Source organism: Emydura macquarii, unplaced genomic scaffold (assembly GCF_026122565.2).
Source record: "Emydura macquarii macquarii isolate MOO-44397 ecotype Brisbane River unplaced genomic scaffold, CSIRO-AGI_Emac_v2 contig_968, whole genome shotgun sequence".
Classification (NCBI taxonomy): domain Eukaryota; kingdom Metazoa; phylum Chordata; order Testudines; family Chelidae; genus Emydura; species Emydura macquarii.
Genome location: NW_027131105.1, coordinates 2,053,500 through 2,067,691, shown reverse-complemented (window position 1 = coordinate 2,067,691; position 14,192 = coordinate 2,053,500). Strand labels below are relative to the sequence as shown.

Here is a 14,192-nt window from a genome sequence, read left to right as displayed (position 1 = left end):
TAAGATGTATGGCTATGACTTAAATGAAAAGTTCCATTAAAATGGGAGAGAAAATTATTTGAACTGGGATGTAGGATTCAGAACTTCTGGTTAACTAGGTCAAATCCAGCTGAGGTCATTAGTGACCGAAAGGCACTAGAATGTGAAAATTGTTAGGTGGCTTTTGTGAAATGAGTCAAGCTCTCTGGGACACTGTGCTGGTGCAAAGGTCTATTTGTGCAGGTCAACTTGCAGAATGGCGTGCTCAGGATGCTCATTCACTTCTTGCTAGACAAGTGTCCACGTCATCAAAGCCGCCACCACCATTCACATTGTTTGATTGGCACCCATGCTGGTAGTCTCCACAAAGAGGCCAAAGACTGAACGAACACACAGACTGAACTACCATCTTGCCTGTAGAGCTGGTCCCTCCAGGTCAGGGCTGTGAAATGGCTGCGCTGGTTCTGTCCAATGCTATACTCTTCTGGAGACAAAGGTAGAGTTTAGAGTTCAGAAGGATTATTTGGTAACTGTGATGGATCCCAGGGTGCACTCATGAACCATCTATAGAGAGGCTTCAACCAATTCCACCAAGCTCCCCAGCCTTGCACCCCAGAACTGTACTGTCTTGCACTGCTCAGAAGCCTGACCAGTGTAAGCTCATTACTTAGTTCTCCACATCTTCCTAGGAAAGTGGACATGCAACAGCCCTTGTAACCTGAGCTGAGACTCCCTGAGCACTTCAACCAAAAACACTGTTTTAGGTAAAATATAAAACAGACTTATTAATTACAGAAAGATAGATTTTAGGTGATTATAATTAGCAAGCATAGAGATCAAAGTTGGTAACTTAAGAAATAAAAGTAAATTCTCAGTTAAAGTTCTACAAACTAAGCAGTATTTGAATCAAGCAGTGTCTCACCCTGACAGATGGTACAAGCAGGTTACACAGTTCTTCAATACACAGACTGGACTCCCTTTCCAGCCCGGGACCACCCTTCCCCAGTTCAAAGTCATCTTCCTCCTGACGTTCCTCCAGGTGTTGAGATGGGGGTAGAGAGAGGCCAATTTATGACGTCATTCTCCCTCTTTATGCTTTCTTCCAGCTGTGAGAAAGATCCTTGCTGTGATGAGGTCAGGCGGTCCCCATTGGTCAGGCAGTCTACATTGCTTACGTGCCTTCTCTAAAGAGCCTCTGGGATAGTGGATTGCTTTCTTGATGGGCCATTGATGCAGTTTGGGCTCTCCTTTGTCGCAGCTGAAAGACTGGCTGTGGGCATTCCCAACCGCACAACATATTTCAGTAGCACATTCAGCAATACTTCATAACTTCACATACAATGATAGCATGTACAATCCAACAGGGTATTAATGTTTAACAGATCAAGACTTTTGAAAGGATACTTACAAGCCATGTAGTGTACAAAACATATCGTAATCATATCACAGTGGTGAATATGGAGGTTCCAGGGTGCTACTTTGAGCTACAGAGTGTCACAGTAACTTAAACTTTGATAGTGTGTTTTTTATTTTATCTGTTTTAGTAGCTCTGAAGGTTTGTATGGGGAATTACTCTTGTTATGGGCAAATTTTGATGAATGTATGGTGATAATAAGGGGGTGAGAAGTAACACTTTTTTTTAGTATCTATAACAGTGTTTTCTTCTGCTGATTGGCAAATGACAGTGAATCAGAAAAGGGCTTAGACTCCCTCATCTACTTGTTGGCTGGAAGATAATTTGGCTATATTAGGTCATGGAACAGAACTGCTTAGATTAATAGGCATAGCAGTAATCCATATAAACAAGGCAACGCCGCCTTTATGGGTAGTAAGGTAAACAGACAGTACCTGTGTCCTTATCTTGTCCTTACTAAGAAGCCCACGTTATTGAACTGTAAGTCCGGAGAGGAGTCAGGGTTTGCTAGTCAGGTCATTGTAAGCCAAAGTGGTAATGAGAGCTGTTGGTTTCTGCAGGTGTAGATGATGGTGAAGATATCCCACGAGAGATGCTAATTGGAATATATGAGCGAATCCGCAAACGGGAACTGAAGACAAATGAGGATCATGTATCCCAGGTCCAAAAGGTCGAAAAACTCATTGTAGGAAAGAAACCAGTAAGTTAATTTTGCACTGAAACTTCAGGTCATTATGCCAGATGACTGAGAGTTGCTGGGCAAGGGATGCTACCCGAGGCTTCTTGTAAATATAAATTGGGCTGGACTGTGACGAAAGATCAGAAGTATGGCTATGTAATAAATTTACTACAAAGATGGCCTTGTTTTCCTAACTTTCACTAAGCAAGTGAACATTTCTCTGCACTGTAGCCTGGATGGTAGCGCACATCTGTGCATGGTGAGCTTACAAATATTTCAAATTATTTTTTTAAAATAAAGATGATAAAATTTTACTTGTTTTGCCCACATATTCTCCCTATTAGTTTCAGTCCTGAATTTTGGCTCTGAAATGTCTTCATTTTAAGCATCTTCAATTATTATATTTCAAAAGGACTGTAGCATGTTGCTGCAAAGTGATGTCTTAGAAAAACATATTTCAACTTTATACCTTTTAATTAAAGGTTTTACTGGTGTCAGTATTTCCTCCTCCTTAAAACAGGCTGTAGGAGCCAGTGTTTAAAAGAGAGGAGATCTGTATTGGAGAGTGATGTGAACTTGTGGTCTAAGAGAGAATCTGGAAACCAAGTCCTCTTGAGTTCTAATGCTGGTTCCGACACTCCCTCCTTCCTTCATTAGGCTTTGGCAACTCACTTAACTCTTCTTCCTCAGTTTCTCCATTTGTAGACATGGGATGATATTTACTAAGTTCACAAAGGTGCTGAGTATTATTCTGACTATTGTGTACTTAGCCATTGATTTCTATCCAGGGATCTTAAAGTGTTCTACAGTCATTAATTAATTTCTGCTCACAACATCCCTATGTGGGAGGGAAGTATTTTTATCCCCTTTTTATAAATGAGGCAACTGAGGTACAGAAAGATTCAGGACAACATTTTCAAAAATGCCCACAGATTTAGGGTGCCTTGGTTTTTGGATTCCCCCAAACCTGTAGCTGTAGTCGGTGGGAGCCTCCAAGTCCTCAACACTTCTGACAGTCAGACCCATGGGTCTATCTCAGGCTGGGTCCTTTTTGAAAATGACTTGCTCAAGGTTATACAGGATATCTGTGACAGAGTTGGAAGTAAAGCCCAGACCTTCTCATTCCCACACCATAATCAGCTGATTCCTGAGGTCCTTCCTCATTTTTAATGGGTCCTTGGACTCCCATTTGAGATTTGGCTTGTTACTCCCCATTGGAAATTTTACATGAGTAAGGACAGATTAGAAACTGAGGAGGGATCTCAAGATTTGCCCCATTATTTGTAAAGAGCTTTGAAGATCAGTGTGAAGTATTATTTATCTAACTTGAGATGTTCCCAGTTGGTTTAAAGCATACCACAGAAAAATATAGATTTGGTCCTGTTTCCCATTGTCAGGTGCAGGGGAATCAGGGCATGAGAGAGGACTGAAGACTCACTGGAAGAACTAGGGGAAAACATTACCAATATGAGAAAGCTAATAGCATCTTACACTAGCAAAAGCTAGTTCCATATGCTTCAGGGAGAAATGAAGAACTTCTTGACTGTTCTATAGTAGGTGTTTGGGGGCGGTGGGTCATATTTACTGTCATATAAATTTTTCATTTGACAGCATTTGTGTGTATTTCTGGCTCCTGTCTGGTTCAGGCATGTAACATTCCAGACACAGGGCTTGATCCCATGCAGTCAATGGAGTTAGGGACACTTAACAGCCTTTCTGGAGGCATAGTGGTTTTTCATAGGATCAGGAACATTTGATGAGAATTATTTTACCGTGTAAAGGAAAATGCAGGAAATAGCCATCAATCTTTATTCATAGAAATGTTTTTACTTTATAGGAGTTTAGTCATAGTGAGTCCATGAAGTACTTACTTGCTATGATAGAGTACTGTGCTTCTGTTAAGTTTAACAAACTTGTATGTTTCTTTCTACTGTAGATTGGATCTCTGCATCATGGACTTGGTTGTGTAGGTATTCCTTTTCATATTGATTCTTGCTTTACAAACCACACTAATCAGAAGCGGTTTAATATTCAGGATTATCCCTTACAAAAACTATTATTTTTCTTCTGTATTTTTGACTTTTTCAAAATGTAGGCTTCTTTCAGTTGATTTATCTTTTAAGCAAACTTTTCGCATTGTTGACTTAGCAAAAATATTCTGTCACCTCCTGCTGAAATGGGTTCTTGCTCTGAGGTATAAAGATTTCCTAAGAATTAAAAATTCATATAGTTTGTTTGTTTGTAATTAATTGCCTAGAGCTTTTTAGATTTTGTTTTTCTTATGCTCTGTGTTTTTATTTGTGCATTTTTAATGCAAATTGTCACCACAGTATGTAAGTGCCCTACACAAAAATGAAAATTGCACTGATTCTTCCCCAAAAGCCATGCCTTTCCACCTAGCTCTTACTTTATCAGCTATTCCTAGTATGTTTCATTATTTGTTGTTTGTTTCCTAAAAGATTATTACCAATTAATTTATAACTCTCTTTTCAAAGGTAGATGAATAGAGCAGACATTAAATCCAAATTAAAGTCCTACACAAATTCAATAATATTTCTAAAATTGAATCTCCTTTTGAAGTGTTCCACTTAGTAGTTCTGGAACAGTTTTTATAGTGGGGGTACTGAGAGCCAGTGAACCAAACTGCAAACCCTGTATATAATGGAAACTACTTCAAGCCAGCTGCACCCACTGCACTTTTAGTTCTAGCACTGATGGTTCACCTTATTTTAATCTCAGCCTACCATTGCCAACAGTAGTAAAAACCATTTAAAAATTTATTTTAAGGCAGTGAAATATAAATGCTAATTCCCCATTACTTGTTTTAGCTCTGTACTGTGTTTATAATGTAGCACCTTCTGTCAAAAGAGTAGATGTCATTTTACAAATTTGACTCAATGAATTTTTTTTATTATGATCATTTTCCTTTGCATTTTTTTAGCTTAGGATGATCCAGAGAATGTACTTCCTCATGACTTCTCACTTGCATTGCTTTTAATCTGCTTGCCTTCTGCTGTCCTTGCATAAGCAGTCAACATGGAAGCCTTGTTAGAGTGGTGGAAATCTTTTGTTTCATAGTCTAATGAAAGCTTCTATTAGTACTTCCTAGGTGTATGTTTAGCAATGCCTGCAGACTATGAAAATGCTCTGGGGGACACGACTGTTGATTGTTAGGAATGAAATATTTTCTTTTCAGTTAAATTCCATTTGGAGGTCTCTCTGTAGTTAAGTGTAAATTAATTGGGCTCAGTTTGCTCCTTTGAGTCTGTCATCTTGCAGTGGCAGGTTCCAGGCTGCCAGCCCCAAGGGGAACTCAGTATGCAGCAGTATAACCCACCTACAAGCCTCTCTCTGGTGGGAGCTCATGCCAGCTAGTCCAGCACCAAAAGTTGGCAGGGCTGACCTGGAGGGAAAACTGATTCAACGCCGCTAGCATTCTCTGCCAGCTGGACTCCTGTAGCACAATAGCTAGGTTTTAAAACTGTCCTTCCCTGGCAAAAAAACCCAGAGAATAAGTAACTGATATAATGTCACAGAGGTACTGGGAGTGAAATTCTGGCACAATTGGTGTCAGTGGCAAAGCTCTCATTGATTTCAATAAGGCCAAGATTTCATCCTGTGAAATGACAAAGAGGCCCTGAAGGTGTCCATGTATCAGTTTCTGTATTAAAATATAGGCCATATTATGAACAAATCTTGAGAACCACTGATTTAGAGGAATAGTATGTACTTACTAATAATCTCTGCTTTTCAGCTTCCTTGGCTTAATAAACCATACTCTTCCTGTACAAAATCAGAGGTTGTAAGAAAATAGTTAACTTAAAATAAGAAAAACAAGTCTAGGTGCAAAGGAATATTCTATGCTTTACATGAAAAAATAAATTTAAAACATCCCTTTTTAAAATGATTGGCAGAATAATCTCATTTACATTTGAAAGACATGAAGTCTCAGTAGGTTCAGAATAACTATTTTCTGTAGATGTAGCAGGCAGGGATGTTTCAAGTAAGAAAATGGGAAGTTGTTCTTGGTTTTCTTATCAGTATTAGAAAAGAAGTCAGACTGAAAATGCATTTACTTTTTCCTGATGTACATGCCATCTTACCTTGGTGTCACAAATTGAATTACTAACTCAATGACCGATTTAAAAACAAAACAGAAAACTCAAACCCTGGTGTATTCACCATCTCACAAACGCTGAAATAATTTTGCATCCCCTGTTATTCAGTATTAGATATTTAAAAGGGTGCCGGCAAGCAGAAACACTTTTGTTCTGTGATCACACATTCTGCTTTATTTTACTCAATGTTTTACAGCTATACAAACTAGGGATTTCTCCTGCTCCCATTGAAGTCAGTATCAAAACTCCCATTGGCTTCAATGCACAGGATAGAAGTCCCTACAGAATATCTGACATAATGATTTTTATGTTGTGAATCTTTTGCAACTCTTCAGCAGGTATATCTGTGTACTTATATTATTCATCCTTTGATGAAAAACAGTCTATTATTGGTCATAAAAAGCTAAGGATATTAGAAATATTAGCATAGGCATAAAGACTTAAGGCAAGAAAGGCACTTTTTATTACCTGATTTCAGCATTGTACTTTTTCTGTATACCGTAGGTTCTCTCTTTACCCCACCGGAGACTTGTTTGTTACTGTAGGCTGTTTGAAGTTCCAGATCCAAATAAACCTCAGAAGCTTGGTCTGCACCAGCGAGAAATATTTTTATTTAATGATCTCCTTGTGGTATGTATTTTCAGATACAATGTACTTTTTTAAGATAAGCCTATATTAGTACAGAGATTCTGATAAGTAGAGAGACTTCCTAAGTATACTAAAAAGTGTGTGGACAAAACTGTATTTTCATTGCTAGATTTCTGCTGCCATGTACGTGTTTATCTTGCTTTAGAGGGAGACAGGTTAAACTTTGCCCTGATATTCTTATCAGCATATTTTTGGCACCATGGCTGAAGGCTTTTTTTGCTAGAGAGCTTTACTAGCACTATCAACCAGGTTGTCTATGACATGAGGAGGAGGATTTTCTTGCTTTATAAGGTCAGCTTTCTAAAATGAAAATACTTTGTGCAGATCGTGCTAGGAGCTGGGGGCCACACTTTTAAAGGTAGTTAAGTGCCTAAGGTGTAGATGACCACCTAACAGGACTTCCAGAAGTGCCTAGGTGCATACCTTCTATTGATTTCAGTGGGATTTATGCACTTAAGTGCATCTTTAGGCACCTAAATACCTTTAAAAACCTGGCCCTTGTTCCTTCCTGGAGGTCAGCACTATCTCAATGGAGCTTGGTGCTTTGAACTCCCATTGATTTCCATGGGAGTCAGGGCACTGAAAGCCTCTCAGGAAGAGGCCATATGTGCTAAGAGACACAGCATTATGGATCTGGATTTGAACAGCTGTAAACTAAGGATTTTGTATTCTCTAGTTATCTGGAAAATAGGTTCCTTCTCATCCCATACGTGCACATACACACCCCTTGGAGAAAATAGAAGAATTTAGTTTATAAGGGGAGGCTCATGTCTGAGCAGTGAGTATGTCAATGCAAATATGCTGAATTTTAGAAATTGAGCTCTACTAATTGAGTTTCTTATAATAAATTAAATCAGTTCTAGCAAATCGACAGAAAAAATGCCTGGTGTTAGGTCTATGTATTGCTTACATGAATATCATTAATATCTCATAACATCTAAGCCCGTCATTTTCCCCAGGCCTTTGGTAAAGGATACCAGGCAGGGTTTGGGTTATTTTTATTATCTGGCTTTAGCTGGTTAGTATTTATTTGAGTCAAGGAGGGCTGAGCACTCCTTTGTTTTGAATTGTGCACTGTTTGATTTATTTGTAGGTTGGACATCCAGAGGATGGGACAGGAGCCTGGATTTTTATTAATTCAAATGATTTAAAAAAATAAGAGTCCTGAATAAAATCAGACACCCTATTTAAAATCCAAATTGTGTTCTAGTAATCCATGAATATGACCTTGAGCCTCAAATAGTCTAGGAAGAGTTCATGTCCAATTGCTCAGAACCACTGATAATCCCCTGAATACATGTAATCTATGATTTTCTTTGAAACCTGAAGATTCTTTCTAATTACTGCTGTTAGTTATCAGAAGATAGTTTGGTACAATAGTTTATTGTTGCAGAAAATATTTGTGATAGTTCCAGTTTACCTGTTCTAAAAAAAGGTTCATCTAGCTACTGAGATAAAACAGAAAAGGGTAATTATACCTGGCTATTGATCTTTGTTCTGAATCATAATACATCTACTGATGTGTCTGTTCACTTGAATATAAGTTGAGTATATTGAAATACATTTTTACAGTTAATTTTCCTTCCCAGCACACATTTAGTTTGACCCAGTGTTTTTTAAAAATACAAATAAAAAGAGTGACAGCTTGGAAGTATTTGGTTGAATTACTTTCAAAAACAGGAACACTTGTAGTACTCTGTAGTCTGAATTTATTTTGGTTTTTACCTGGAGAATTTAGTTGGTTGGATATTGTATGCAATATCTTGTTGTGAATGGTAACATAAAGGTACACTGTCTGCTCATTATATATAATTTGTACTCTTACTCGGGGCTTGAACAAAGCAGACTTTCCTTTAAAAATGGGAAAATAACCTTCAAATCCAAATGTGATCATGAGTGTAAATCAATGCAACATTGTCATCCTCAATCTGCAAACATTCTGTTTTGTCTTCCTTAGTCTGATGCCAATAGCTTTGCCAAATTGTATCAGAGAGAAAACTGACCAGAGTCTCCTTAGCTAGCAGTGAACTAGGTCAGTTTTATTCTGCTGCAACTTGAGCAAGCTGTGAGCTGCCGCAAAGGCAGGTATTGGATCTAGTCACTGGTGGAGGAGGTCCCAAAAACAGAGGCTAAAGAGGAGTAGGTGATTAGATATTATTTGTATTTGTTTAATGCCTAGAGGGCTCAGTCAAAATCAGGATTCCAGTGTATTATGCACTGTACAAACACAACCTAATCAGACAAGACAGACCAAAGGTAAGAGTGGAATCACAGGCACAGGAAGGTGAAGAGACATGGCCAAAGTCACACAGCAGTAGATCTCGGAATAGAACCCAAGTCTCCTGAGTTGCAGTACAGTGTCCTGTTCCACCACGCTCCAATCTCACTGTAGCCCAGAGGACAGAGAGGAAAAGCTCCTTCTGCCATCTAGCAGCCAGAAGGGATATATGCTTCAGATTTAGCAGATAAGCCGAACAGGAGGCAACAAAAGATAATCATAGAAGATTAGGGTTGGAAGGGACCTCAGGAAGTCATGTAGTCCAACCCCCTGCTCAAAGCAGGACCAACCCCATCTAAATCATCCCAGCCAGGGCTTTGTCAAGCCACACCTTGAAAACCTCTAAGGATGGAGATTCCATCACCTCCCTAGGTAACCCATTCCAATACTCCACCACCCTCCTAGTGAAAACGTTTTTCCTAGTATCCAACCTAGACCTCCCCCACTGCAACTTGAGACCATTGCTCCTAGTTCTGTCATCTACCACCACTGAGAATAGCCTAGCTCCATCCTCCCTGGAACCCCTTTTCAGGTAGTTAAAGGCTGCTATCAAATCCCCCTCATTCTTTTCTTCTGCAGACTAAAGAAGCCTAGTTCCCTCAGCCTCTTCTCAAACAAATCCTACAAACAAAGTCCACAGACCACACACTGATAGGAATCCTATCCTATTGTCCCCTGTCAGTTGACTCAGTTTTTTATCTGAGAGTTGCTTCTGGACTAGTGAGTGGTTTAGTCCTTGGGTTATTTTGGGTACATCTACATGGCCCATGGAAGCAAGCCTCCCAGCCCAGATCGACAGATTTGGGGTGACTCTCTAAAAATAGTTGTGTAGACAGCACTTCGAAGTTGTGGCTCAAATTGGAGCTCAGACTCTGAAGTCTCAGAAAAGAGGTGGCAGAAGTAGCGGGGAGGTTCGCTCCTGCAGTTGTGTAGACATATCCTAGATACCTGGGAAACCTCTCAAGCTCTACGTATATGTAGAGTCCGGTGTGGATACAAAATTTGTATTCACATCCAGTATGCAAACGTGGTCCTCGAATATAAAGTGGATATCCACAGATTTGCAGGGCTCTATGTAGGAGGAGGTGAGAGGGAGTAAATAGGAATGAGGGTGAAGGGTGGCAGAGGAAGGAAAGAGACTGAGAGATAAGGTAATAGAAAGGAGAAATAGTCAAGTACTTAGATTTTGGTGGGGAGTAGGAGAGACAGACAGCTATTTGGTGGAGAAAGGGAAGTAAGAGGTCAGAGGGAGAGAGAAAGCAGAGAAAACAGTCTGAAAATAACTAAAAGATAAACTCTGATCTAGGATAGAGGAAAAGGTGTAAGACAAGCATGGGAGACATAGCAAGTTTCTGTTGAATGACATACTGTGACCCGTCCATGCCTAGCGTAGCCACCTGAAAATGCCAAGGTCAGGGCAGGCTGTAAAAGGAGAGCAGATTCTCCCAACACTGGTGGATGACACTGAAGTCAGACTTCCCAACCAGCCACAAACAATGCTTCTGATTTCCCACACTGGTTATCAAGAAGCCAAAATAAAAATATACACAGCCCCCTTTACTGCATTTCAGTCTCTGGCTCCCAATCGGCCACTAGGTCCAGTAAAGAGATTAATTATTTAAAACTCTATGCTCTTTACCAAAAAGGTTTCTCCTGCCCCCAAAGGGTCAGCCACAATACCAGATCAATATAAGTTTGGATCTTACCCAAAATACCATGCTGCCAGCCAATCCTTTAGTAACTAAAACTAAAGGTTTATTATAAAATAAAAGAAACCAACTATAAGAGAAATGTTAAAGGATTAAAGCAATCAGATACATACAAATGATTGGAAAGTCCATATACATCAGGTTTCTAGTAGAATTGTGGAGTTTGCAGGCGTGTATAATCCCCGTGGTATACATCCAGTACCTGGATGGGTCTCAGTCCTTTGTTTCACAACTTCAGTTCAGTTCAATTGTAGATGAGTTGATCCAGAGATAGGTGAAAACTAAAGACAAAATGGATGTGGGACAGCTGCCTTTTCTGTCCTTTGGACTTTGCCATGCTGCTTGTAGAAATTTTACAGAAACAAGATGAAGTCTAGAGTCACATGAGTAAGTCCTCATCGGGTACTCATCGGGTATATCCTTGGCTTCTCCCCCTGGCCCATTGTACCTGTGAGTTTCCTTAATGGGCCATTAAGCAGGCGCTTGTTCTGCAGCCATCCTGTCTGGGGGTGTCGCCCAGAAACAGCACTATTTGAAATACTGCTATATCAACCATGTCCATAATTTCCATTATACACATAACACATGAACATAAACATCATCATCTTACTTAGCACATTATAGCCTTTCTAATGGTACCTGACACAGCATATCTCATATTAATTATTATGATTTTGACATACTGATGTTAAATAATATAATAAATGCCCCCCCCCAATCCAGCCAGCATGACACATACATAAGCTAATTGCAAGTATGTTTCAATTAAATACATTATACAATAATCAATATGTAACTGTTTCATTTTTTTTAAGTTTTAGGGACAGTGGCCTTAGGAGACATGTTAACACACAGATATTTTCACCCCAAGTCTTCTGGGTGGTAGAGGTCATGTAAATTTTTCAAGCCTTGTTTATCTTTCTACAAGTGAAGGTTGTAAAATCATATCCAAATATACCAGTTCCAGTGCAAAAAAAAAAAAAAAAATGAAAGTAGCAAATAGTTATTGTATTGCAGGCCCGAAGCTGCCTTTGGCAAAAATAAATAAATAAATACATTCTGATATGCTAGTACCAAGAGTAATTTAAAGTAGTGTGTATAGAATTGTTTAACTATTATAGGTTATTGTTTTCCACTGACATTCAGATTAAAGAACACATTCTTATTTGGTCTGTTTTTTTAATCAATATTTTCAGGTCACCAAGATCTTTCAAAAGAAGAAGAATTCAGTGACGTACAGTTTTCGACAGTCCTTTTCCCTCTATGGAATGCAAGTTCTTCTTTTTGAAAATCAATGTAAGTCTTTTTTTTCTCTATTTTTAGTTTGCCCTGCATGGTTTTCTGATATCAGGTTGAAGAGCTGCTCATCAGTTTCTTAGGTCTAGGAGTGAAGTCCATGTGTACTGGAACTAACCCTAGAATTAAATAAAAGATGCTCTTTGAAAGTAGCAGGCAGCAGGACTGTTGAGAGACTTCTGCCATAAGGCTAGGCGTCACATCTTACTCAGAATGGTGTTTCTGAATGCAGTGAGGACGGATTTGGTGTATCCATTTCTGACCTTCAGCTGCAATTAACAGAACTGTGTTTACATATAGTTCTAAATGACTGTGGGAGAGATTTGTGTAAAGCAGTCTCTCAAGTCACTGTTTGTTTAATTAATATCTTTACTGATTTATAACTCATCTCAGAACCTAGGGAATTCGCATAATTTAAAAGACAAATACAAAAATATAGTTAGATGAAGATTATGTGTTAAAAACCTGCATCTTGTGTCCCCAGATATTCCTGGGGTAATTTAAATGCTTTGCTGGTCAAATGTACCAAATTCGGTCTCCAGGAGACAGCCAAAAGAGGACTTCCATATGAATAACTTGCCACTGCTCCTGGAGTCCAGGAACCAATAGCAATCTAGCAGCTAGTACAGCTGGCTCTATGGGACATAGGTGGTCTCTCTGATATTTGGTACCCAGACCCATGTATGGCTTTATAGATAATAGCCAAAACTTTGAACTGCATGACAAATCCAGTGCAATTCAAGGTTATTGTGTACGATAGTTTCTGATTTCTCCCAGGTGTTCCATGCCTGCCATTCCCATAACCCCTGAAAATGAGGCCACATTATCAAATGGCTTATCCAACTAAAGAAACAAGTTGGTGTATTTTACATGAGCTGAAGAATCTGGGTGATTTTAAAGGGTTACAGTTATGGTTTATTACTATAATTTAGCCTTGAAGTTACCAAGGCATGAATTACTCAGATACAGTCCACATCAGACAGGAACGTTTATAGCCTGGTCATAGATGAAAATAGGTGTCAGATGCCTTTGCTATCACCTGGGCATCCAGAAGCAGCCTTGGATCTAATACAACTGCAAACCACACAGGCAAAGATCAGACACGCCTAATTCTATTGATGCTTCCCCATGTCTTTTGCAATCAATAAACCTCTTGGCTCCTGTCCACATCCTCACTTCTGGGTAAACATAGAGACCCATGGTATCTTGGAGTCAGTGGAAATGAGACATAGCTGTGAGTGCCACCCACCAACTGATGCTGCTGCAGCCCAAGCCATCTCACTATCTATCACCTTTGCAGAAGTGCAGACACACTGAATGGAGGGGTGGCAGGATGGGACCCTGCAGATTTGAGACTAAGGCCTCTTAGAGGGAGAGGGGCAGACCCAGAAAAGAGGATGTCATCTCCATTCTTCAAAGATCTTGCAGATGAGTTAACAGAATCAGTCACAGTCGTAGCCCTGATGTGGGATTGTATGAACCCGTTTCCTTGTTGGAAAATAAAGCTTGATCAAATTTTTAAAAACTGTCAAAATCAAAGTATTTTTCCAAAGACGTTTAAAACGAATGTGTGCAGCCAACCTGTGTGTAAGCTACTGTTTATGCACAAAGAGCTCAGAATGTGCAAACTGTACACCTCAATGGGGGAAGAGAAAGTCTATTCCCCTGTGATCTGTGAAACTCATTGTCTGCTCTCACCCACAGGAGTGTTACTCAAAGTATTGCAGGGCCAGTAGAGCAGGCAAGTAACCAATACCAAACTATCCAGTAAATCTGCATGTTGCAGCTGTCAGAATCAACTTGTTCACAGGGAAGGGAATTCATGAGCATTCTGAGGCCAGTGTCACTAATGCAAAGGGAGTGAAAGCTTTCAATTTGGCTACTGCTGAGTCGACTAAAATTATTGGCATTGCACATCTTAGAAGGGTAAAATATATTATGGGATTTGTTGGCTTCAGAAAAGGAAATATGGCATTTATCTCCAATGCATAAATAGGCCACAAATCATTTTTTTAAAATGTTAAGGTTGGCAGCATATTTTCAGTGTAGTCTAGCTAACACACATTTATGT

The 14,192-nt window shown here is 39.4% G+C and overlaps 1 protein-coding gene across 11 annotated transcripts in view; it reads left to right on the top strand.

The window, feature by feature from the left end:
- Positions 1-14,192, top strand: part of IQSEC1 (IQ motif and Sec7 domain ArfGEF 1) — a 218,301-nt gene that overhangs the window by 187,409 nt on the left and 16,700 nt on the right. For all 11 annotated transcript variants that reach the window (XM_067543784.1, XM_067543786.1, XM_067543785.1 and 8 more), the window contains 4 exons: positions 1,954-2,093; positions 4,009-4,038; positions 6,695-6,820; positions 12,022-12,121. In XM_067543784.1, coding sequence (XP_067399885.1) covers positions 1,954-2,093; positions 4,009-4,038; positions 6,695-6,820; positions 12,022-12,121 — 396 coding nt within the window. The remainder of the gene's footprint in view (positions 1-1,953; positions 2,094-4,008; positions 4,039-6,694; positions 6,821-12,021; positions 12,122-14,192) is intronic.